Here is a 26,887-nt window from a genome sequence, read left to right on the forward strand (position 1 = left end):
CTATGCCCTTTACCTATATTAGTGATTATGATTTAGAAGAGCACACTACTTTTGATATTGAAAATCTCTGGGAAACTAATTCCGAAAATGATGATGTTAATAATTGCCATAGTATTAGTATTATTCATGCTTCTTCCCATAATGATATAGAAAGCTCTAAGCTTGGGGATGAGGTGTTTGAAAATCCTTTTGCTACTGATGATTATATGTTTGATACATCTCCTTCTAGTAACAATGATGGCAAGGTTACAGATGAACATACTGTGGAATATAACTATTCTATTTCTTATGATGACACTATGTCTCCAATCTTTGACAATTATTATAAACAATGCTACGACACATGTTATAATTATCCTTATGAAACTTGTCATAGTTATGGTGGGATCGCTAAAAGTCATTCCCTTAGTATGCAACTTGTTTACCATGTTCAAATTCTTGATAATGATCCTGCTCCAATTACTATTAATGAGAAGAGTTTTTCTTATGCCAAAATTAATGATACCTTTATGCATATGAACCATGATAAGAATGTTTTAAGTGATGGTTATATTGTGGATTTCATCAATGATGCTACTGAAAGTTATTATGAGAGAGGGAAACATGGTTATATGCGTCTTAATAATATTAAGTTTCCCCTCTCAATGTTGAGAATCTTGAAGTTACTCGTGTTTTATCTTCCTATGCTTGTCACTTTGCTCCTCATAAATTTATTTGTGCACAAGATTCCTTCCCATAGGAAGTGGGTTAGGCTTAAATTTGTTTCATACTTGCTTTTGATGCTCTCTTTTGCTTCAACTCTTGTTTCTTGCGAGTGCATCATTAAAATTACTGAGCCCATCTTAATGGCTATAAAGAAAGCACTTCTTGGGAGATAACCCATGTCTTTATTTTGCTACTGTTTTGTTGTGTCTTGGAAGTTGTTACTACTGTAGCAACATCTCCTTATCTTTATTTTATTGCATTGTTGTGCCAAGTAAAGTCTTTGATAGTAAGGTTGATACTAGATTTGGATTACTGCGCAAAAAAAGATTTCTTGCTGTCACGAATTTCAATAGGCCTCACTGTAGGTAACTCAGAAAAATCTTCCAATTTACATGTGTGATCCTCAGATACGTACGCAACTTTCATTAAATTTGAGCTTTTTCATCTGAGCAAGTTAAGTGCCCCTGAAAAATTCGTCTTTACGGACTATTCTGTTTTGACAGATTCTGCCTTTTATTTCGCATTGCCTCTTTTGCTTTGTTGAATGGATTTCTTTGTTCCATTAACTTTCAGTAGCTTTGGGTAATGTCCAGAAGTGTTAAGAATGATTGTGTCACCTCTGAATATGTGAATTTTTGATTATGCACTAACCCTCTAATGAGTTTGTTTTGAGTTTGGTGTGGAGGAAGTTTTCAAGGGTCAAGAGAGGAGGATGATACAATGTGATCAAGAAGAGTGAAAAGTCTAAGCTTGGTGATGCCCCCGTGGTTCATCCCTGGATATTTCAAGAAGACTCAAGCATCTAAGCTTGGGGATGCCCAAGGCATCCCCTTCTTCATCGACAACTTATCAGGTCACCTCTAGTGAAACTATATTTTTATTCTGTCACATCTTATGTACTTTACTTGGAGCGTCTGTGTGCTTTTATTTTCGTTTTGTTATTTTCATTCTCTGAATAAATTCATGCTTGTGTGGGAGAGAGACACGCTCCGCTCGTTCATATGAACACTTGTGTTCTTAGCTTTACTTTTAATGTTCATGGCGAAGGTTGAAACTGCTTCGTTCATTGTTATATGGTTGGAAACATAAAATGCTTCATGTGGTAATTGGTATATTGTCTCGAATAATTTGATACTTGGCAATTGTTGTGCTCATATAGATCATGTTTAAGCTCTTGCATCATGTACTTTGCACCTATTAATGAAGAACTACATAGAGCTTGTTAAAATTTGGTTTGCATGATTGGTCTCTCTAGAGTCTAGATATTTTCTGGTTAAGGTGTTTGAACAACAAGGAAGACGATGTAGAGTCTTATAATGCTTGCAATATGTTCATATGTGAGCTTTGCTGCACCGTTTTATACTTGAGTTTGCTTCAAACAACCTTGCTAGCCTAGCCTTGTATTGAGAGGAATTCTTCTCGTGCATCCAAATCCTTGAGCCAAAAACTATGTCATTTGTGTCCACCATACCTACCTACTACATGGTATTTCTCTGCCATTCCAAAGTAAATTACTTGAGTGCTACCTTTAAAATTCTATCCTTTGTCTTTACAATATATAGCTCATGGGAAAATAGCCTTAAAAACTATTGTGGTAAAGAATATGTAGCTATGTATCTTATTTCTTATAAGTTGCTTGTTGAGCGGTAACCATGCTTCTGGGGACGCCATCAACTTTTACACCTTTGTTGAATATCATGTGAGTTGCTATGCATGTTCGTCTTGTCCGAAGTAAGGGCGATTTTCATGATCAAATGGTTTGAGTATGCATATTGTTAGAGAAGAACATTGGGCCGCTAACTAAAGCCATGATCCATGGTAGAAGTTTCGAGTTTGGACAATTAATCCTCAATCTCTTATGAGAATTTTATCTCGTTGTTGAATGCTTATGCATTAAAGAGGAGTCCATTATCTCGTTGTCTATGTTGTCCCGGTATGGATGTCTAAGTTGAGAATAATCAAAAGCGAGAAATCCAATGCGAACTTTCTCCTTAGACCTTTGTACGAGCGGCATAGAGGTACCCCTTTGTGACACTTGGTTGAAACATATGCTATGCAATGATAATCCATGTTAATCCAAGCTAATTAGGACAAGGTGCGAGCACTATTGGTATACTATACATGAGGCTTGCAACTTATAGGATGTCTTATACATAACACATATGATTTATTACTACCGTTGACAAAATTGTTTCTATGTTTTCAAAATGAAAAGCTCTAGCACAAAAATAGTAATCCATGCTTCCCACTGCGAAGGGCCTATCTTCTACTTTATTGTTGAGTCAGTTTACCTATTCTCTCTATCTTAGAAGCAAACACTTGTGTCAACTGTGTGCATTGATTCTTACATGTTTACCTATTGCACTTGTTATATTGCTTTATGATGATAATTATCCATGAGATATACATGTTGAAGTTGAAAGCAACTGCTAAAACTTATATCTTCCTTTGTGTTGCTTCAAAGCTTTACTTTGAATCTATTGCTTTATGAGTTAACTCTTATGCAAGACTTATTGATGCTTGTCTTGAAAGTACTATTCATGAAAAGTCTTTGCTATATGATTCTAATCATTGTCTTTACCATTGCTTTGAATCGCTTCATTCATCTCATATGCTTTAGAATAGTATGATCAAAATTATGTAAGTAGCATGTCACTACAGAAATTATTCTTTTTATCGTTTACCTACTCGAGGACGAGTAGGAACTAAGCTTGGGGATGCTGATACATCTCCAACGTATCTATAATTTCTGATGTTCCATGCTTGTTTTATGACAATACCTACATGTTTTGTTCACACTTTATATCGTTTTGATGCGTTTTCCGGAACTAACCTATTGACGAGATGCCGAAGGGCCGATTCTGTTTTCTCGCTGTTTTTGGTTTCAGAAATCCTACAAAGGAAATATTCTCGGAATCGGACGAAATCAACGCCCAGAACCTTATTTTTCCCGGAAGCTTCCAGAGAGCCAGAGAGGGACCAGAGGGGAGCCCTGGGGGCCCCACACGTGGTGGCGGCGCGGCCCGGGGGGCGCCCCCCTAGTGTGTGGGACCCCCGTGGCCCCTCCGACTCCGCCTCTTCGCCTATTTAAGCCGTCCTGTCCTAAATCTTCGAGACAGATTGACGAAACACCAGAAAACCTTCTAGAGCCGCCGCCATCGCGAAACTCCAATTCGGGGGACAGAAGTCTCTGTTCCGGCACCCTGCCGGGACGGGGAAGTGCCCCCGGAAGGCATCTCCACCGCCATCTTCACCGCCATCGCTGTCTCCATGATGAGGAGGGAGTAATTCTCCCCGAGGCTGAGGGCTCTACCGTAGCTATGTGGTTCATCTCTCTCTTTGTGATCTAGTTGAATATCATCTATGTGTTACTCCGGTGATGTTATTAAAGTAGTCTATTCCTCCTCCATGATGTAATATTGACGGTGTGTGCATCATGAAGTACTTGGTATAGGTTATGATTGTGATCTCTTGTAGATTATGAAGTTAACTATTACTATGATAGTATTGATGTGATCTATTCCCCCTTTCATAGCTGATGTTGACGAGTGTGCATGCTATGTTAGTACTCGGTATAATTGCGTTGGTCTATCATGCACTCTAAGGTTATTTAAATATGAACATCGAATGTTGTGGAGCTTGTTAACTCCGGCATTGAGGTGCTCTTGTATCCCTACACAATTAATGGTGTTTATCATCCAACAAGAGAGTGTAGAGTGGTTTTATTATGTGATCAATGTTGAGAGTGTCCACTAGTGAAAGTATGATCCCTAGGCCTTGTTTCCAAACATCGAATCTCCGTTTATTTATCGTTACTGTTGCATGTTTACTCGCTGCCATATTTTATTCAGAGTGCTATTACCACTCATATACATCCATACTACTTGTATTTCACTATCTCTTCGCCGAACTAGGGCACCTATACATCCGACAAGTGTATTAGGTGTGGTGGGGACACAAGAGACTTCTTGTATCGTGATTGCGAGGGTTGCTTGAGAGGGATATCTTTGACCTCTTCCTCCCTGAGTTCGATAAACCTTGGGTGATTCACTTAAGGGAAACTTGCTGCTGTTCTACAAACCTCTGCTCTTGGAGGCCCAACACTGTCTACAGGAAAAGAAGTGTGAGTAGACATCACCACGCTTCATCAAAACTACGGCAAATGAAAAGCTCGCCAAGATCTTCGGCGACATGTCCTTCGAGTCGTCTGCGGACTCCGATATAAGCAGCGACTCGGACAGCATCGACAGCTTCAACTTCATCGACAGGTCCACTATTGTTGGAGAGATCTTCACCGATCTATATGACGGTGTCACCAATCCCGACAAAGATCAAAGTTCAAAATACCATCAAATCTATGCAATCGGAGATACAAGCCGACCACAGGAGGAGACATCAGAGAACTTCGATAACGCGGGAAATCCGTACGTCGATCCCGCCGATCTTACGCGAGGTTTGGGAATAAAATATGTCGGACCTGGAACACGAGAGATGGTGCAATTTCCGCAGGCAGTGTGGGATAGAGTTGCAAGAGCTATTGACGGCACAGAGCCAATGACTGTAACTGCACATGAAGATGTGCCCAATACCTTGGTCACACATCCAACACAACAACCGCTAGCCCTCCACATAGGTTGAAGCCGGAGTAGATTAAAAATAAAGGGTCACCTTGTGGTTGCGGAGTAAGAACTTGGATCTTGGTTGTTACCTTACTGATTGTCACGAGGAGCACTATTTGGGTAATACTTAGCCTCCCGAACCCTTGCGCATAGACTATTTGGTTTCGCTAGTAGCCGCCAAGCTTGCCGTGCGAGGAGTGCTTGGTTAAACACACGACCGTTTTTGTAACCCAGCCCACCATGAGACCGTGGTTGTGTGATTTTTCCTAGGATACCAGTGCGTTTTCCTTTTCCCCTGCCTTGATCCCCACCAATAGTTCCTAACCATACGGGTCAGATCATCACACACTGCCATTGGTAGTTTAAAGACCCCCATGATATATGTCGCAATGGCCCGTGCAATAGATTTTATCAGTGTCTCCTTACCAGCAGTATAGAAAAATGTTTATTGGAATGAACGTGATATTTTGAAAATCAAACGATCACATCATGTGAGCATTTTAAAAAAACCCATTACGCATGCTCTCAATTTACAGCAGCACATGTTTACAAGAATTGGAGGATATATTAAACCTAGCTAGAGAGCAAGCATTTTTTAGTGAGCATGCTGGTTCCGAGCGCCGGTGAATGAGCTAGTTGTTGCCATATTTAACAAGCACATTAGCACAATAATGCTAATTTCTCTTTTTGCCACAACTTTCTTTAGATAACACACTCTACACTGCCAAGAAAACCTACTGACTCTTTTATCCATGGATTTCCAATGTGCAGCGAGAAAAATTGAATTTTTTATGGCATATTATTTGTTTTTCCATAGGGAAGGAGGTAAGTGCGGAAAGCATGAACCATTTTCCACCTCATTGTTTTTTCCTTTTGTGCGGCATTGATATTTATGAAATGAAACTCTAGTCTATGTTATGGATCTTGTAATACAATACCTTGAATGTGTTTTTTCTTATTAGCCCTATCAATATACACTTCCTAGCTATATATGTGAGTGAAATTAATCAAAAGAATTAATAAAAGAAAAAGAAAAAGGCTAGTATTTTCTTGTTCCCTTTTTCTGAGTGAGAAAGGCTAATTATCATAAAATAAACATTTATATGGAATATACAAAAGAGATAAACAGAAAGTAGAAATGAGAAGCAAGGGTGGGCCTCTTTTACCAGGCTACAGATTCACAAGGCCCCTGCCAAGCCCAAGCCCAATGTAATACTCCTACCCTACGAACTCCAAAGCCCACGAAACGCACACAGAGAGGAGTGAGGAGCGCACCTCGTCCTCCGGCCCCAACCTCCCCTCTCCATCTCCGGTCCTCCCCTCGCCCCCTCTCTCCCCCAGATCTCCACGGCGAGCCCCCCCTACGCCCGCAGAGATGTCAGCTAGCAGCACGCCGGTGGACGCCTCGGGGGAGCCGATCCCGACGTCATCGGTGCTGATGGCGGCGTCCAAGCACATCGCCGTGCGGTGCCGGCCGGAGAACGTGGCCTTCCTCAACTGCAAGAAGAAGGACCCCAACCCCGAGAAGTGCCTCGAGAAGGGCCGCCAGGTCACGCGCTGCGTCTTCAACCTGTGAGTCCCCTGCCCGCCTGGCGCCAGCCCTTTATCTCGTTCCCTTCTGCCTGCTTGGATTGCTGATTCGTCGAATGTTTCGTCAATCGTGCTGCTCGTGGTAGTTCAGTTCGTTCGAGTAGGTGCGCCCCTGTGTGCCCGTCGTGCGTCACAACTTTGTTAGTTCGTGTCCGAATGTTTGCTGTGTTGAGATGTTCAGTCGGTGCTATCTTGAATTTGTGTTTCCCTTTAGAGGTACTAGCTTATGAGCATTTAAGCGAAATTTGTGCCTCCACGATTAACCTATGCGGTGGATCGGTATTTAACACTCTGGCAGCCACTGGCAGTTTGTCACTCAGTCAGCGACGATCATTTTGTTCTTATTGTCAAGGATCTGATTACGCAGCGGATTAAACGGTAATGGTACAGGGATTAGCTGACGGTTATATGGTGTTACTTACATGCCTCAGGTCATCAGTTTGTACTGTGTAGGAGAGTTCTGGGTTCATTGTGGTGCGATCTCGCGCCAAGGTTGAGGATATGTAGTGATGGGCAGGGTTCATAGCTACCTCTACTCTCGTCCCAGCCTTGTAGTAGTGAGTATATCAAATTTTCTGGTCAACGGGAATGCAATTTGTTGCTTGGCCGTTAAATTGCAAAGTTGTTATGGATAAACAGTTTTGCAGTGACCACCTAGTTTCTGATGATGGTATGACTTAGACCACACAGTGTTATCCTTCTGATCAGTTTATACAGAAGGGGATGAACTGGTAATGCCATACTCGGTATATAGCTCATTTTGCTTTAGACATGACTGCGAAAGTGAATCAACTCAGATAGCGTGGTTAATTGTCTCCAAAGTGTGTTTGCTCTCTTATGCAGCCAAAAAAACTCTGAGTTGAGTTTTTTTTTCATTTTAAATTCTTAGATACCTAGGTGGAAGTCTTTTAGTTTGGCTGTTTTCATTGTACTTCTGATATTCATCTGTCACATTGTCATGTGGGACAGATGGACAGTCAAACAAGATATGAATCAATTCTGATATATTCATTTGCTAGTGCAAGTTTGCAGTTGCACTCTGTTGTCTTCTATGTCCCATTTTCAGATGAGTAACTACTAACTACGAAACTATAATGTCCTCAGCGAAAAAATGCCTAAGATAACCAAGAGGGATAGATCGATAGAGTGTGTACAGTGATCAAGTTTATGGTTCTATTCAAGATAGACAATGGACTAGTCTTTCCTTTGCCAGGTGAGACCCGCTAGTGATTGGTATCTTCCAGACTATCTCACATTGTCAGTCCACGTATATTAAGTATTGGCCATATCTGGGAATACAAGTGGAACAACATCCAGTGCCAACTGTGAATATAGACACTAACTAAACATCCTGTGACAATGTTTCGTTAAAAACCACTCTACATTATAAGTTCCATGTAAGCCCAAGCCATGACACTATTTAGTTAGTTGAACTAAGCAGTCAGTGACTCAGTGTTATACTGTTGTTTTCCATGTAAACTCAAGCCATGTCGGTATTTAGTTAGTTGAACTAAGCAGTCAGGACTCAGTGTTATACTGTTGTTTTCAGTTAAGAGAATATTTCCTCCCATTTTAGTAAGCCAAATGATGGATATTTGGCCATGCGGTAGCAAATCTACGGACTGATCAGCTGTCTAAAATGTCTTCTTTTAGAGTACATGGAGGATGCAAACCACATTTGTAAGAAAATTATGCACTTAGTGTTTATTCTCTAAAATAATTATCGGGGTTTTCACAACATAGACGCTAGGCATAATACTAAACATACAACAATATTATGATCACAACATAATGTTTTTCTTCCCATGGATATGCACTGCCAAGATCAGACATAATCACATGAATACTACTACCTCTGGTATTCTTTAATTGACGCAGGTTTACACATGGGATAGGCTAAATTTGGCTCTCCTCCGCGTCGATTTAAACCGACCGGAGGGAGTACTAGCAAGAGAAATCATCATTAATAAATATTACAGCTAAAATAACTGGGTACTGTGACTTTGAGAGTGCACACTGGGTCTCTGGCGATGGTTGCAGCAGGGTCTGGTGCTGTTGTGCACAAAAATAAAGCTGATGCAGTAGGGGTGTATAGAGGAGGCCGAAGACGTGAATTAATGAGAAGTCTATTGGGAGCTCTTTAGAATTCTGATTCACCGCACCCTGTACATGGTCTAGAGCGCAGCAGTTTCAGAGAGGCTGCTCTCTCATGGTAGGTGCATGGCAGCTCAGGACAGAGTAGTCAAGGCAACACATAGACAGAAAAAAGATAGGCAAAATGAGAGATGGATGGAGACGAATAAAATTTGAAATATCACTCTCACGTTTTGCCTCTCATTCTTGTCTTTGTGCCACTTCCACTAATCTGTCCCTACGCCAGCATGCACCGACAGTGGGGGCAACAGTGTCTCCTGATGTCATCTTATAGATCCTGCACTAGTTGGGATGAACTAAGCTTTGGAAGCACCTGCATGACTACCTGTTTCTTGTTTCTTTCTTACTCCCCAACTCGCTGCTGCATTGGTCGCCTTTATCTGTAACAATGCCAGACCTGTCCCTACTGTGTTATTGCCTCGGAGTGCACTCCTGTAAGTCGAGGTACCCATGTTACATTGGTAAGTACTGTATCAGTGATAATATCTCTTGCTTGTAGTATTCCTGTGATCAGGTTGATCTTGGCAGCGCATATACATGGGATTGACAAATATGGTGTGTTTTTTTCCTTTCGTTCACGTGGTGCATAATTTTCTGCCAAGTCATTATATGAGTGTTACTATGGGGCATTGAGCAGTGATTCATATTTGTCTCCCATGATGATTACTGAACATATAGCATTAGTGGACAACTCTTGATATGGAATTCAATAGTCCTTGTTCTTTGACTTCTATTGTTTTCAGTATGTTCTGTTGGTCTAGTAAGTAGTAAGTGACCGTGCGAATAAATGGAGGCAAGATGGTTTACTTATTTTTTGGGGGGTTTGGTGTAGTGCTTGAACCGTTAGCCCTGCCATAGTAAGCTAGGCTGAATTGACATTAGATAATCCGTAGTTTGAGACTTGCGTGTTACTTGTCCTCGTCCGAGACTTCGAATGGCATAATGGTGGATTGCTGGTTAGGTTGGTGAGGTAGTGCCCCATGTTAAGTTGTTTTCCTTCTTGTGTACTGAATTCTGTAGGTGCTGTATAGGACAATGGCAAGGAGAATAGTACGGCAACATGATGGTTTATGCATCTGCTTGCGTTTATGTGATTATTTCTAATTAGTTATCAGCACATCGTGCACTTTTCCTGCACCCTAATTCAGGCATGTCAAAAGGTTGATAGGGGCATCCATTTCGAGTAGCTGACTAGCGGTAGTAAAAGCTCCTGTTTCCAGTGTTAATTCTGCAAATTAGACATTCCTCCTTACCTTTGTGAACTCCGGTGATTTCACACCTTTTGATCATGCTTATGTTTGTAGACTGTAGAACACTCTCCTTTTCTTGATTTACCTGCTTAGCTGAACGATGCTGGTTCCATTAAGCCAGTCACTTTGTGACTTGTTCCTCTGCCTGCTCTACTTTGTCACTGATCACATTTCTGATGTTGGCAGCTTGAAAGAACTTCACCAAAAGTGCCCCAAGGAGATGGACGCCTACGCCGGCTGCATGTACTACTACACAAACGAGTTCGACTTCTGCCGCAAGGAGCAGGAGGCCTTTGAGGGCGCGTGCCCCATATCCGAGTAGCCAGCCCCCTTGAGATTAATACCGCAAGTGATCATCTTCTTCAGAAATAAGGAGAAAAGCCGGCAAAACAAGTTCATGATCTCCCATCTTTATTGTACTCACAGGATTTCTATGGGTGAATGTTATTGAGCTGCTCATCCCCATTTACCTGTCTTTCTTGCCCAATCAACATCAGTGTTTTGAGTTGGATGCCAAAGTTGACTCAGTTGTAGTCCTAAGATGATGAATTGATGATGGTTCTTGTTTCTTTGGTTTTGGTTCATACCATAACGCTGATTTGTCGCTGCCCTGTTTCTGCCCTGTTTCAACCAAAGCGCTCTTGTACCGTGTGGAGCGCGTGCCTGAATACCCCTTTGTCAAAATCCTGGTAGCAAGGGCATCTGAAGCGGATTGACCCATTTCGGATACAAAAAGTGTCCGTTTTGGTCTGTTTGTTTGGGTCGGGAGGCTTTAACGGCATCTCCAACCGGGCGACCCAAACGGACGCGCTGGGCCGTCCGTTTTGGGCCGTTTGGGTGGCCGAACGGACACCCGGACAGCGCCCCGCGTCCGCGTGTCCGTTTGGGTCGCACGCAGCGGCCACCCAATTTGGCCATTTGGCCTACTTCTTTGGGAAATAGGCCATCTGGCCACAGATACTTTATAAAACAATGTCTAAACCTAGAATAATATCTCATAAACATGGAATAATATATAACAAACATAAAATATAGCAAATAGCATAAAATAGTATCAAATGTAACATGATAAATCAATTAAAATGTGCCATAGTTTGAGAAAAATATAAAAATTACAATTGAGATTGTCTAACTCAATTTGGGCGCTCGAGGATCTCCTTCTGCCTCTTCTCGAACCAAGCTCTCTTGGCCTCACTCATGTTGGTCAAGTCGGCGTTCATGATGAGGTTGTCCTCGGCTTGGCGTTTGAGCTCAACTTCCTGCGCCTTCACCTCCATCTCTTTGGCCCTTGCCATTGCTTTGAGCTCAATTTCCTTCGCCTTCATCTCCACCTCTTTGGCCCTTGCCACTGCTATGAGCTCAAGTTCTCTCTCTTTGAGCTCAAGTTCTTTAGCTTTGGCCTGGGCCTTGACCTCTTCAATCTCAAGCTTCTTCCGCTGGACATCAAAGAATTTCTTCCCTGTCCTCTTCTTTCTTCCGGCGCCTCCTCTCATCCCTCTTGTCCGTGGACACCTCTCCGTCCGCATGCATCTCCTTCAAAGTGCCATACAATAGCATGGACGAAGCATCACGCTTCATGTCGGCTTTGGTTGACTTGTGGCCGCGTGGACGACTTGCACGAGAAGCGGAGCTACCGCAAGGCTGCCCACCATCAAGGTCTATGACCGTGGCATCTTTGGCGGGGTTGTTGCCGATCAAGGTCGCCATGTACCCCTCGTACCCCTCCCGGAACTTGGGGGTGCCCCGGAGTTCCTTCCAACAATGAGGGAAGGCAAAGGGCTTGTCTCCATTGCTGACTTTGTAGAATTCCAAAGCTCGCCACACCTAGAGCAAAGCGAGACAACAACGATAAACATATGTGCGAATATCGGATGATTAAGTTGAGGTTAAGGATCATACCAAGTCCTTCACACCCAAGCCACTAACGGGGAGCCGCTTGGCGTGCTCATACGCCGCCTGGAACTTGTTGCATTCAGTTTGAATTGTTCCCCACCTCTTTTGGAGCGATATCTCGCTGCGGTCGCTCTCAAATGGCTCCTGTCCATATTTGCGATGTTCATGGAAGTATTCATAGATCCGGCGCCAGAATGCGGTCCCCTTCGCTCGGCACCTGTCAACGCATCTTGCCCGATGGTCAACCATCCTTGGACGATCACCTTGTCCTCCTTCTCCGTGTAGTTGGCGGTTCGTTTGCTTACCCGGCGAGCTCTAGCTTGTGCAGCTGCGGCTTGTGTGAGGCCCTCAACGAACAACGGCTCCTCCTCGATGTTTATGCTGCCGGGACAGGCAGTTGTGCCCTCCTGTGTGTCAATGGGAGGTGGCTAGGGAGCCTGCTGTGTCGAAGGATATGCCAGGGTGGCCGGCATCGTCTGCGCGTAAGACGGAGGGGCCTGCACGGTCGACGGTGACTACGCGCGCGCGGCCGACAAATCGTCGAACAGGTTGCGTGCACCGGCCATGGCAGCTGCTGCCAGGTTCTTGGGGCCTTTGGAGTTCGCCGGCGCACGGTTGAGGTCAATGGACGAAGGTGACGGCCCCGACATGGACTCTCCCACCTCCGGTGACCCATCCCGTGACTGGTACGCGTGCCGCCCAGAATGCGCCCCCAATTCGTGCCCAAACGGGGCATACAGTGGGCCAGTTGATCTTGGAGGAAGGGGCAGGGTCACGGATGAGGCCGAGCTCCCCCCCGAGGCCGTGCCGTTGCCGGGGATGAGCATGTGCTGGCCGAGCGCTGAGTGGCCGTAAAACAGCATGGCCTGCGCCTGCTGCTCTTGCATGACACTGTTCTTCGCCTATGTTTGGAGTTGGAGGAGGTGCTCCGCCGCCCGCACCCGCTCCTCCGCGGCGGCGGCCTCCTTCTTCCGTTGATCAGACGCCATGCGCCGGTCCGCCCGCTTCTTGGACTCCATCGCCCTCTGCTCCGCGGTGAGCTCGGGCTTCGCCTTCTTCGTCGGCGGCCCGGGCTCCACGACCACCAGAGCGTCCAGTTCAGGAGCCGCCTCCACGGCAGGAGCGGCAACGGCCGCGACCGCGTGCCTCCTCTCCGATGGTGGCGGTGGTGGCGGTGGCGGCGGCGATCGCTTCGTCGGCCATCTCTAGGTTTTGGGAGTGGAGTGGAGTGTTTCGTTGTGGGAGGCAGACAGGCGGGCCGAGGGCGGACAAGGGGAGGACGCGAGCGACCAGCCTTTCGCGTCCGCGGCCACGCAAACTCGTCCAAGATTTGGGCCGGGTTTGGGTCGTCCCGGACGCCCCGGCCATCCGTTTTAGGGATGGGTCCGCGCGCTGGGCCGCGATTTTGTCCGTTTCGACCCATCCGGACGCGCGGGCGCGGGATGGGTCGCCCGGTTGGAGATGCCCTAAGGACTTGAAACCCTTGCCCACTACTCATCATCGTCAGGAAGCTAGGTCAGGTCGATGAGCAAGCCGGTCCTGAGTTTCCTCCTCCTTGGCCACCTCGGCCATGTAGGCAAAGTAGTCTAGGAAGTCGTCTTTGTCATCCTGGATTTTCTCGCCCGGGATTTCCTCGCCGAAGAACCCCCTCCCGGGCTTTGGCGGCTCCTCCGAGTCACATGGACGCGGCTCGACACGCGGTTGCCTGACTTCTCTGGCTTCGCCGAGGAGGCTCCGGCCTCGTCATCGTTCTTCTTCTGCTTCCTTCATGGAAACACCCTTTTGTCCATGGTGTCTTATGGCAGTTGCCGACGAACGGGGAAGGCTTGGTTAAATGTGGCAATGCGGTGATGACAGGGGGCGTTGCCGATGATCTTAGAAAGAATGGCCGAGTGTGTTATAAAAGCGACAAGCAAATAACGAAGAACGATAAAGGAATACGCAGCGGAGACACAAGATTTAACGTGGAAAACCCCTTCCAACACAGAAGGGGAAAAAACCACGGACGCCGACCAACAGAAACTTCACTATATCGGGGAGTGTTTACAAACGCCGTGGGTTATCTTATAATCTGATAAACCCTAGCCGGCGGCTTACAAGATGTATATATAGGCGGTGCCAACGATCCGTACCGTACCAAGCCTCCGGTGACGGGCCTCGCTCCGCTCGTCAGAAGTTAGCCTCCCTTTAGTATATGAATTTGGATCACAATACAACAGAGTGGGCCCTTCAATTTCCGATGCGAGTCTCCAAACGCGTGTCTTGATGGCGGTGAAGAAGACCAACCGCCGCCTGCTAGTCCTAGTGTGGTGCCTGGAGGTGAAGTCGAAGCGCGCCATCGCAGGCACTCATAGGAGAGGACACGATTCAGGAAAGGTTCCACCACTAAGGCAGTCCCGAGGCTGGAGGGAGAGAACATGCTTTTCATGATTTTGGTCGGAAATGCGCTAACAAAACAAACCCAAATCGTATGGCAAAAGAAAGAACGATCAGGTTGCATGATTTTTGTGGAGACAAATCCGAACCTACGTTCAGATACCGCGTCCGTCCATGCATCCGTGCGGTTGGCCCCGCGTGCTCTCCATCTCCATGGATCTGCTTCTGCAAGCCTATCTGTAGGCTGTAGCTGCTACGGCATTGTTTCAGATCCACGGCCTGTACCATCCTGCCATTGCCATTCATTCATCCGTCCATCCATTCATCCCTTCATTCATGGCGCGTTGATGAACGCGTTCGCGGCTGCTGCTGCCGATCGCACGGGAGGCATCACTCATCAGGCACGGCACGCGTGCCAAGGACCGAACGAGAGACGTAGGCGTAGTAAATGAGGTTCAGCGAGAGCTGCGTGACAGCGTCGAGGATCCGATGGCTGCAGAGACAGTTCATGACACGAACGGACGAAGGCGCTGCGTCGTGCCGTGCGTGCGTGTGTGCACGCCTCGATCGTGGCCGGACGCGTCACGGTCTGCAGCCTTCAATTGTCTCTGTGACGGACGGTTCTGCAGCAGTAACGCTGTAACCCTAATCGCTTCTTCTGTCCTGCGCCCTTGCCAGTCGGCATTAATCCCTCCGTAGCTCACAACGTGAGTGCTGCATTGCTGCCTGTGTTGTGCGTGCCCAACTGCCCATGCCTCGGCTCAGTGATTTTCTTTTTCTTTAACGATCTAGTAGTACGTTCATAGGCGCACACTACTTGTACTCATAATCATAATAATACATTGTTGGTACGTATACAAACAATAAAAGGAGGATACTAACGGTCAAAATGCTATTGCCGCAACTATCAACCACACACGTCCTTCGCTGCTATCATAGAAGAAAAGCACTAGCAGTTGGTTCACTCTTTGGCGCAGAAGAAACCCCCTAGCCAAGAGACATGAACTAGCCGCGATAGCTGGATCTCGCCTGGTAAGGAACATCAGTTGGAGGAGCCCTCCGAGCTTCTTCAGCGCTGGATCCGGGGCAGCACTAGCCCGCCCTTTAGGCGGAACATGTAACGGTCGAGACCGCCGCACTTCAAGAGCAATTCATCCATGCCACCACACCACGACAACACACAAGATTGAATCCACTCCAATAACCTTGACTCCGCAAGCCTCTTGTCGACGCCAGCAACACCTCTGACTAGCAGGACATGGATTAGAAGACCATTTTTCCTAAAAGCAGTATGAGCATCTAGTCCACCATAATGCCGACAAAGAAAGCATGAAACATAGAACTAAAACACACACACACACACACGAGAACTAGACATCCCGTCCCCTCGCGATGCCATGACAAAGATTGGAGGGGAAGGGAGCAAAGGAATCGCAGGCTAGAAACCTGTGGAACTTTAAACCGCTTCGTGCAGTTACTAGAGAGAGAGACGATGCGTTCCTGCGAGGATGGCCGGTTTAGTGGAATCTTGGTTCAGCGCGTACTGCTCCATTTAAGGTTACGATCCATTCCGAAATAGTAGACTGCTTTCTTCTTTCGCGACGTGAATGAACTCATCGGATGCTCCCGTCCTGCGCCGATCCCGGGGGTTGCCCGTGCGCGAAGCCAGCCACAGTGTCGTTCACCCACTCCACGTGAGCAATGCGCCGCTCTCTGCGAGCCGTGTCGGGGCAGATGGGATCGATGGATGGTGTACGTGCGCGGGCGGGCGGGAACATGGGAACAGGATGAACAACCAAAAGCACAGTGGTCATCTTGCGAGGAGCAACTCAGTATTGAGTTTCAAACAAGTCACGCGTTCAGCGACTACCGCTTCTACCTTTTTTTTGACAATCAATACCACATATATTCATAGCAACAAATAGTACATGGTAGAGATACATGAACTGACTACAACGATTACAAAATAATGTCTAAAAGGTAGTAACAAATCTTCGAGGTCTTCAATTTCTTTCTTCTTCCAGAACACAATCTTGTACTCTTTTGAAGGCAGCCAACGATAGATAACGAACCATAGACCTGTAGATACCGACGAAAGTTCTCCCATAATTTTTTGAGCCGCAATGCCAAGACTGCGTGCACGCACGCAACCATTAAAGCAATCATACAACATCGGCAAGAGTACCAACACCAGTATATCAGGGAATAATAACCGACTAACTTTGTCGTCATCGATGGAGAGCCGAGAGTACGAATCACCATTGTCGAGGACATAGCAGCCGGGACAAAAACTGCGAGAATAATCCTCCTCGCGGCAACAACGACAAAAGATCCAAAATCGATCTGACGAAGCAAGATCCGAAGGTCCATACCTAGAAAATTGTGATTGTTCAACACCACCATTGACGCCGGGAAGAAGATCTCGTCGCCGAACGAAAGGCCGAAGATCACTTATTGCAGATGATGCCATCTCCATTGAGGGAAAACCAACAAGAAGACGGCTACCAAAATCCTAACATAGTCTAATAAAAACTATATTTTTATTCGAAACTCCACGCATAGATCGGGTTCCCCACTCCTCCCGACGCCGGCGAAGCCGACCGAAAGAGGGGGAACCAATCTATGAAGGAGGATGAACTGGAGGCTAGGGTTGAGGCCGGCGGCTGAGAGGAGAGACCGGGAGGAAAAACTATGTATTGACTACCGCTTCTACCTTTGTCAACCGTGCTTAGTTTTGAAAAAGCAGACAGATGAGTAAACCGGTCAACCGTCTGGCCCTCTGCGTCACTGATTCGCCGTCTCAACTGGTTCGAAAGTTGTGAGCAGCAGGCTGAGACTGAGTTGGGGCAGATGGAGAAGGAGGGGAACCTTCTCAAATAGGAGAAGAAGAAATAGGATGAGGAAAGAAAAAAACTAAAGGAGAAGAAAAATAGACTATTGCGACCCGTCGTTTGATCTTTTAAGAGCTATAATGTGAAAGAAAACCACGACGATGATCAAACAAACTTATGAAAAATACCTTATTGAGCATTAGTGGCTAAAAAACCAAGCATCTATCAAAATTTAGATGATCATTTGAATTGTTGTATGAAACTATGTAAGATAAAATGAAACATGATTTTTTTAAAGTGAACAAAAATATTAATATGCTTGGTCATATTACGGCCGACGTTCTGCAGATGGCCCCAATATACTAGCACATCGTGCCGGCGAAATTGCATGGGTGAACCTGGGAGCAAGCGCACCCTATATGAAAAAAAATATAATAATTCAGAAAAAGGTCAAAAAAATTCAAATGTTTTTGGGAATCAAAGATGATCATGTATTGTACTCGTATACGAAAGATTCACCGTGGAATAACTTCTCTTGTTTCCTGGGTGAAAAAAACAGACTTGAAGGTCCTATATTAAAGTACTATTCACGCTATATTCGTCATAGATTTGTTATTTTTTTGCCTGAAGTCAATGTGAAACATTTTTTGGCCAAACAAATTTATACGAGTACAATACTTGATTATCTTTGATTCCCAAAAGGATTCGAATTTTTTTGACTTTATTTGAAATTACTACATTTTTTAGAGTATATAGGGTGCGCCTGCACCCGAGAGCCAAAAGTCCGGGTCAATCGTGCCAGCGTCTCTAATAAAGATTGTCCGATGCAGGTTGCGGGACGACCTATTGGAGATGCCGTGGAAATGTGGAATGTTGAGCTACTTCAGCATGCTACTATATCAAGGCGCACAACCTTTTTCTATTTTTTTTTCTCGATAAAGGCCGCTTTATTATGTAAAAGTTTTAAGCATTACACCGACCTCTGCATAACTAAGATGCACACAACCGTACTAACATTCGACGTCGAACAAGACAAAAGGTAAACTAAAAAAGGCGCAATACACGTGATCAATTCAAAATCAGTATGAACGCCTAGGGTGGCGGAGGTCCCATCCGCATAGTTTGCTGCCAGCCATGTTGCGAAAAATCCATCGTAGTGTTCTCCAACCCTTTTGACGCCTCCATAAATAGGTTGCGATTATCAGAGACGACCAGTGCACCAATAGATATTTGCAAGAGAGAGCAATTTTTATCATTAAAAATTTTATCATTTCTACATAGCAGGAGCCACCAAAGAATGGAAAGCGCTCCCACCATAATAAGTATTTTAAACATATGATCTACCCCATACGTCCAGTTGCCAAATATATAAGCAACATTACATGATGGGTATAAGATAGAACCTATTTGGATATTTGACCATATAGATCTAGCAAGCTCGCACATGAAGAATAAGTATTTGATAGTCTCATCACGATGACAAAAGACACAATTTTTACGTCCGTGCCACTTACGTTTTGCAAGGTTATCCTTAGTGAGAATTACACCTCTACGAACATACCACACAAAAATCTTAATTTTCAGCGGTATCTTTATTTTTCAATTTTTTTTAATTATTATTATCAACTGGCATGTCATGTTGGATCAAATCACTATACATGGATTCCGCGGAGAATTTGCCACTCTCTTGTAGAATCCAGCGGGGGTGGGAATAGGTTCTACAAATTTTTCCTTATCTTGTTGTTTGCAATTTTAAGCTATGTGGATAAATGTAAACTAAGTGGAGCACCCTATATGACAGAAAAAATATATATATCAAGAACTTCAAACTTGATAGATATAACAATTTAAATAAGTGGAAACAAATAACCGAAGCACCCGGATCTCGATGTTCACTTCCTTGAGAGGAAGCTAGTCACCGTTGGAGAGGTGCGGTTACCACGAAGGACCCCAAACGCCACGAAGGCACACCTTCTTCTCCGTCAGCTTCTTCCATGAAGTAGGAGCCCTTTCCACTACGTGAAGACCTTGGGGGAGGCCTTCGATCCTGTAGAAACTTTCGGTTCGATCACAACTTGATCGCTCCCGGCGATAGCTACCGTCTAGGAGTTCTCAATCTCCAAGAGTAACAAGATTGGAGATGGAAACTTGACGCAATGGCTCAGATTCAAAACTGTATGGTTGAGAGAGAGCGAGAAGATGATGAGATATTCAAGATGCACGGATCAACTCTCGAATTCGTTGGTTGAATCTCTAGATATCAAGGATTTGGGGTGGGAAAAGCAATGAAATTCTTGAGACCTTTTGAATGAGATCTGAATCAAATGAATGCCAAAAGGTAAATCTTCCATGAATTGGGATTGCCTTATATAGAGGAACTAGCAGTTTTTTGTGCAGAAATGTGCATGGCCAGTCATACTGGCTCTAGCCCCGGTATAACTGACCAAAATTGCTGGTTGGGGGCGTGTACATCCGATCATACCGGCCAAACACCTGGTATGACCAGCCATACAAAAACACTCAGTACGAAAAATGCCAATTTTTTTTGCATCCAGACTCCGATTTTGATGATATTGAGTTCGTTGGAATGACAACAACGAGATCTACAACTTTATGCATAGAAACATCATAGTTCAACTACGGAGTAAGAACATTAAGATGAAATATTTGACCTATCTAAAAACACAAATCGATAAAAAAACTCCAAACTCGAAAACCGCAATAGAAGATACATATGGATTCCGTTTTTTATGAACTTGGGCTTGTTAAAAAGGTAGCAAAAAGGTTAAGAATCTCACAAAAAGAAACACCAAGATGATGTGGCAAAAATTGATGGAAAAAAGATGCCAAATTTTGATTGAGGTAGAGAGGAAATGATTTGAGCCAAAGAACCAAGTGACGACTCTGACCCCCTCTTAATATTGCGGGGTCCTATACTAAAAAAACCCAAAAAGGGAAGACTACTTCCAAACTCCGTCTTCGAGTTCCCTTGGCGCGCTCTTCTTCTCCCTTTTCCCGCGTGACCCGACACCATAAGAGGGTGAGATAATTAAACCGCATCCGGCTTGATCTTGGTGATAACGCTCACTATTCATTCAAGACGGAATACCTCAATTGATTGCATGCCCTAAGTCTTGGTCACCAATAGCTCAACTCACGAGGCTTGTGACACCGACTTAGAGCCAAAGATTAAGTTCTTCTCTCTTGAAAACAACAATCTTGATGCCAAACTCAAGGTGTATGTTTATCTTTTGTGGCATCAAAACCCGAATCCAACATATGGTCTTCAAGAAAAACCTATGGAATATTCGTTCAAAGAAAATTCAATGAAAATATTAGTCCATAGGAATTGTTATCAACTACCAGCAACAATTGTAAGGGCAAAGTACCCTTACAATAGAAGTAAAGCATTCCAGGATGCTAGCCTTGGACCAACAAGATCACGTCCGAACTTCACATTCGGAGGTGAAGTTGCGCACACTATTGTATATTGCAGGATATTGTTCGCGGAGACTGGCATAATCAAACCACTTATCTCCCCAAAACCTTATCTGAGATACATCCTTGATAGAGAAAGACCCATATGGAAACAAGAACTTATTTGTCGCCATTAGGCCAGCCCAGAAGTGTGAGTCCCAAGGTTTTCAATATACCTGGGACAAAGCTTTTGAGCCGAGATACTTTCTCTTTCAGATGGTTTGCCAAATCCCATCTTCAGTCAGAAGCTTGCATAACCATTTCCCAAGGAGTGCTCGGTTTTTGACCTCAAGGTCATGAATACCAAGTCCTCCTTGAACTTTTTGATGGCAAACAATATTCCATTGATCTAGTCGATATTTCTTTTTCATACTATATATCTCCTTGACAAAAGAATATTGATTAGAAAAGTCCAATCTTTGCAAGACTCCTGTAGGCAACTGGAAAAAAGAAATCTTATACAATTCCATATCGCTGAGTGCTGAGTTAATGAGGACCAACCATCCACCTAGAGATAGTAATTTGCCTTTCCAGCTACTTAACCACTTTTCGAGTCTTTTCTCGACATGTTTCCATTCAACATTTATAAGAATCCTATAATGAATCGGAATATCCAAATACCTAATAGGGAAATGGACTACCCCACATCCAAAAGATCAGCATACTGGGTGGCCTCGTCTTGCGTCTCATCACAGCAGGAATAATTCACTTTTATGTAAGTTAATTTTATGACCTGATAGCTTCTCGAAGGCTAATAAAATAAGCTTAAGTTTTTTTTGCTTTCTCAAGGTTGTGTTCCATAAATAGAATTGTATCATTGGCGTACCGAAAAATAGATAGATAACCATCCACTAGATGTGGAACTAGCCCTTTAATATGGCCCTCAACTTTTGTACGCTCAATAATTATGGCTAGCATATCAGCCACTATATTAAATAGCATGGGTGATAATGGGTCGCCTTTTCTTAATCCTTTCTTGTTTAGAAGTATCTACCAACGTCATCATCTACTATGACTGCAACACTTCCTCCGAAAATAAAATTATAAACTAGAGCACGCCACTTATTAGAAAAACCTTTCATTCTGAGTGTTGGTTGAAGTAAATACCATTTGACCTTTTCATACGCTTTTTAAAAGTCGACTTTTAGAATGACCCCATTCATATTTTTTTGATGTAACTCATGAACGTTTCATGCATGATTACTACCCCATCAAGGATGTTTCTCCCCTGCATGAACGCATTCTCAGAGGGTTGCGCTAAATAATGATCAACCACCAAATTTAGCCTAATAGTTACGGTTTTTGTGAAAATCTTGAAGCTAACGTTAAGGAGACAGATATATCGGTATTGTTGGATCCTTTCTGCTTTGTTAACCTTAGGCAAAAAAATTATCTCACTGAAATTAAGACGAAATAGCTTGAGGTGTCCTTCATGCAGAGCACTAAACAACGCCATCAAGTCTGATTTAGTTATCTCCCAGAAGTTTTGATCAATGGCGGACCCAAGAAAAGTTCAAGCGTGGACACATTGTAAATTTAAACGCTTATGGTGCTATTTTTAGTTTAATTGTCATGAAATTAGCCTGAACGTCCTGTCGGACGCCTGGGCAAGTGCCCGGGCATAGGGGCAATTGGACCTGCCCTGGTTTTGGTAGAACTCTGTTGGGAAACATCCAGTTCTAGGACTTTGTTGTGCTACATTTGGAAAAAAACCTTTCTTACCTCATCCTCTGAATAAGGTGCGGTAAGAAATGTATTTTCCACATCGGAAACTTGAGGAATGTTATCTATTCGGGACTCATCCATTGAGAAGCCTCTTTCTTCGAGTTCTCTAAACAAATTTTTATAGTAATTTGTAATGTATGATTTAAGTTGCTCATGGTCCCCTATTGCACCCTCATCATGTACCAAAGAACCCTTTTCTATACCGTCACCACTCTTTTTCCACTGATAGCTTCCCCGTACTAAAAGTCCGGATAATATGATGGGCTCTCCTAACATGAATCCAGGCGCAGAAAAACCGTTTGTTGCTGTCACCTTTGCCCGACGAAGATCTACACGTCTGGACTCCTGCATTCGACCGGCTGTCCAAAGACGGAGCAAGCAGAATAATTTAGTCGTGGAGACACCGTCGTACCATTATTGTTTCATGGCAACCAAATCACATTCGGTTCATCTAATCAGTTTGGGCCCCCGGATCGATTGAGACCATACTCAGGAATTGAAAAGAAGAAGATGAAGAAGGCGTCATTATCTGCTCCAGCTTACTAGAAGAATGACAAAGTCGTAGGTGTGCACTGTTCCTTGGAAAACAGACGCTAAAGAAGACCATGGACCACGGAGGAACAACAGCTGCACATGGTCGGGCACTCAACAAACAAATCAATCCATGGCCTCCCTCCCTCGTTCTCATTGGTGATTTGGTGTGGTGTGGAAAGGAAGGGCTGTTTCCTCATCAGTTTGGACCAGTCGCAATATTCTTGAGCGAGTCAAACAAAGGATTTACTATAACAGATCTTGACCTCCCCGGTGAGTAGATCCCTCAAGCATTGTTTACAGCCGGCCGGCAACCTGCCTCCAAGCGTGCCAAATCAAGCATGGCATTTGCATTGGATCAGATTAGATTGCTAGTTTAATGTGGACTCTACAGTTTAGTTTGTTGTACTAGAGGATAGGGGCAAGCAAAAACAACTGTCCTCTGTCCTACAGATCCTCCTATTAAAACCCCTTGATGATGCTCTCTGATTTTTCATGCCACTCATATGAGTATGTGGACCTACTGGAGCACCAAGATAAGCAGATATTTTGGGCAAGAAAATGCAACAATATATCAAGCCTTTGCACATATATTATGCTTTCTTTTCTCATATTCTGACAGCCAAGCATTACAGATACTACTCACTATATGGCATAACGGTAACAAGAAAAATAAAACTATCTGATGCTCTGCTTTTGCAGGATGGAGATGATCTCCGAGAACTGAGGGCGCTTCAGAGGGCTGTTGTCCCAGCACCGGGTCATCAGCGACCGAAGGAGGTGAGGACAGTCCCGAGGTATCTCCGGCCTCAGCCCGCAAGCCGCGATCCCCACCGCCGCTTGCACCGGCGAGTATGTGGAGTAGGCCTCCTCTCCGGTGACCATCTCCCACAGGACCATGCCGTAGCTGTAGACGTTGCTCATGCAGGTCTCCGACACGCTCTCTGGATCCCCCGCGATGATCTGTGTACATACACAGCATGGTGGTAAGTTGGTAAGGACAGGTTCTGTATGGCATAAGCTAGGAATGCAACTGACTTGACTGTCAATGAAGGATTGAGGAAAACAATTGCAGCACAAAATTAGTTACTCAATTTTATGTTCTGCTAATTAAAACCAAGACAAAGCAGTATTCTACACAGATTGTCCTGGAGTTCTATGTATTCCTACATGTTAAAGTAATACACATGTTTCATCCTTCATGTTATTGTTATCATAGATGCTGGGTCATTTAAAAATCTCAGGTATAATGTCTACAATTAAATTAGCTTAAGGAACTTGTAGCATGCTGGAACTGAACTCACTTTCAGAAAGAGCAATTCTAGAAGAATTTGCAGAAAACCAAGTCAAGAAAACTAACCTCTGGAGCTAGCCAGCGATACCCGGATGTCTCATATTCAGTAACCTCACCAGCATTGTTGCAAGGGGTAACAATGCCCATATCCCCAAGGCAGGCATTTCCTTGTCTGTCTAGTAGGATCCGTCGTGTGTTAAGATCGCGGTAGGCAATGCCGTAGCTGTTCATAAACGCCAAGCCATCAGCAACATCCAGAGCAATCTTAATCGTGTCCCGGAGTGACAGTCTCTTGTTCCTCTGCATAATAATGTCATGAACTGAGCCTCCTTCCATCATCCTAGTTACTATGCAGAGCCCATGGCTCTCGTTGAAGCAAATGCCATGGAACTGGAGGATGTTCTTCTGGCCACAGCTCATCAGTTGCAACAAGTCCTGACGGATCTCAACATCGTAAGCACTTCCCATGTCACAGCCCCTCAATTTGTTAACCCAAACCTTCCTTCCTCTATGAACTCCCTTGAATGAATTTTGGCCAACCCAATCGACAAACTCAATCTCCTCGGAGCTCACGATCCAGCGTCCGACTTCCTCACCGCCATATCGGACGGTTTGCCACTCATCCACTGAAACAAACACTGATGACTGAGGCAGAGGGGTGGGAAGCTGTGGTCGGCTAGCAGGCTCATTGTCAAGAACCTGACCATCCTCTGGATCAAACATAGACTCCTCATCGAAGTTGCGTGATCCTTCTTCCTGACAGCCACAAAGCCCGAAGGGAAGCTTCACACCACCACCACCACTGTTCTTCCGCTGCTTCTTCGTCGCCAATTTTAGCGCAGCCTCGACCCGGCTCTTGAAGAGCTCCTCATTCCCGGATTGAACAATTATCATGACAACACCAAGTGTGAGTCCTCTCTTCTCGAAGATCTGGATCTTCTTGCAAGTGATTGAAGGGCTGTCAAGTGAGCCTGACATTGACTGCCATGAAAGTGGGGCGTTGCAGGCAAATGTGAGCTGGAAACCGGTGCCTTCACCGCCAGTTTCTCTGCCATGAACTTCCTCTATGTTGACTGCAAGCTGATCCTCGCCGGCCGCCTGCTCTACAAGACGGGCGTGCAAGAGGACATCTTTCATGTCAAATCCTGCCTGTCCATAGCTGCAAAATCGAAGGAGATTTATGTTTATCAGCGATCAATTAGCACATCCAAAGGAATCAAATGTGCTTGATTTATCATTTCAGATTTTATGGACCAGTAAAAAAAACTTAGATACAGTAGAATTCAGAAAACGTTAGCTAAAAACCAATATGTCTCGCATTGTTGCAGAACTTGGTTGCTCACCTGTTGGGGAGAGCATCGAAGTGGCGGCGGAGGTCGGAGACGAGCTTCTCCGGAAGCTGCTGCGCGGCAGCGCCGCGGGAGTAGAGCTGCGCGAGGCCGCGGAGAAGGAGCGGCGGCTTGTCGCCGACGGCGCGCGGCGAGGGGTCACGGGGGAGGCCGCCGTTGTTGTCCAGGTTGAGGGTGTTCTTGAACGCCGCGATGGCGCCGGCGAAGTTGCGGCCGAGCCGCTGCCACTTCTTGGGCGCCGCTGGGCCCGAGGCCGGGTCGCCGGCGGCGGCGGAGTCGGCGCAGGTGGGGAGGGAGCCGTCGGAGCGGGCGTGGGGCTTCATGAGGACCTGCTCCACCATGGACTCCTCGTCCGTGCTCGGCCGGCCCGACCAGCACTCCAGCGCCGCCGCCATCGCTGGAGAAACTGGCTTCTTCTAAATCTTAACTCCCGGGGCCAGCCAGATTGGTGCCGGAACTGGCGCTAGAGCGGATGCCAAGATCTCGGTCGAGGCGTTCTTGGCTCTGCTGGGCGGATTGGACAGGATGGACGAAAAAGAATGGCTCTTTCCCTTTTCGCTAGATTCTTGATGTGCTAGACTGCTAGCAGTGGGATGACACTGAAAAAGAGAGAGTTTCTCGAACAGAAAGCAGAAAGCAGAGAAGCAATGTTTCTGCTGGATTTGTGAGGGCATGGAAGAAGTTTTTCCCTGAGATTTCTTGGCTCCAGCTTGCGAGCTCGAACGGGGCTGGAGAAGAAATGAGCAGGGGAGGGTCGCAAAAACTGATGCCATCTTTTGTAGTACTCCTCCACCAGAGCAGAGAGGCAGGCTCTGGTCCATGACGGGGAGGAACATGCATCATGGGGAGAGGGTGGGGCTGGTGTACTGTGATTAGTTTATGGAAGGGATTTGGTGCGCTCATGTGATTTCGCTGCAATTGACAGGCGCAGAAAACGAATTAAGGATTCCTCGCAGATGCTAATCTTTCTCCTCCAGCGGCTATGCATATGGCGCACCCCCTTGTATTGTAATCTGGATGTTTTCTTTTGCCCAAGTGTGACAGCAACAGACTGTACGCGAGTGATTAGCACTAGCTAGACACTTGGATAGAA

The 26,887-nt window shown here is 45.2% G+C and overlaps 2 protein-coding genes across 2 annotated transcripts; one reads left to right on the top strand and one right to left on the bottom strand.

Moving 5' to 3' along the window:
* The first annotated feature begins 6,598 nt into the window (after positions 1-6,598).
* LOC124698144 (NADH dehydrogenase [ubiquinone] 1 alpha subcomplex subunit 8-B-like) lies at positions 6,599-10,876 on the top strand. The gene is made up of 2 exons (XM_047230661.1): positions 6,599-6,896; positions 10,505-10,876. Exons 1-2 carry the CDS (start codon positions 6,700-6,702, stop codon positions 10,638-10,640), a joined length of 333 nt encoding a protein of 110 aa, XP_047086617.1. The 5' UTR covers positions 6,599-6,699; the 3' UTR covers positions 10,641-10,876.
* A 12,856-nt stretch (positions 10,877-23,732) lies between these two features.
* Positions 23,733-26,423, bottom strand: LOC124698145 (serine/threonine-protein kinase STY46-like). The gene is made up of 3 exons (XM_047230662.1): positions 25,789-26,423; positions 24,512-25,604; positions 23,733-24,114 (listed from the first exon to the last, which is right to left on the bottom strand). The coding sequence occupies exons 1-3, from the start codon at positions 26,187-26,189 to the stop codon at positions 23,830-23,832; spliced, it is 1,779 nt and encodes a 592-aa protein (XP_047086618.1). The 5' UTR covers positions 26,190-26,423; the 3' UTR covers positions 23,733-23,829.
* Between the last annotated feature and the right edge of the window lie 464 nt (positions 26,424-26,887).

The sequence above is a fragment of the Lolium rigidum genome, chromosome 3, assembly GCF_022539505.1.
Source record: "Lolium rigidum isolate FL_2022 chromosome 3, APGP_CSIRO_Lrig_0.1, whole genome shotgun sequence".
Classification (NCBI taxonomy): Eukaryota; Viridiplantae; Streptophyta; class Magnoliopsida; order Poales; family Poaceae; genus Lolium; species Lolium rigidum.

Coding starts and splice junctions, on each gene's coding strand:
- LOC124698144 (XM_047230661.1), top strand. CDS start 6,700: ATGTCAGCTAGCAGCACGCCGGTGGACGCCTCGGGGGAGCCGATCCCG. Junction 6,897..10,504: donor ACGCGCTGCGTCTTCAACCT/GTGAGTCCCCTG, acceptor TGATGTTGGCAG/CTTGAAAGAACTTCACCAAA.
- LOC124698145 (XM_047230662.1), bottom strand. CDS start 26,189: ATGGCGGCGGCGCTGGAGTGCTGGTCGGGCCGGCCGAGCACGGACGAG. Junction 25,605..25,788: donor TTCGATGCTCTCCCCAACAG/GTGAGCAACCAA, acceptor TCGATTTTGCAG/CTATGGACAGGCAGGATTTG. Junction 24,115..24,511: donor ATCGCTGGCTAGCTCCAGAG/GTTAGTTTTCTT, acceptor GTATGTACACAG/ATCATCGCGGGGGATCCAGA.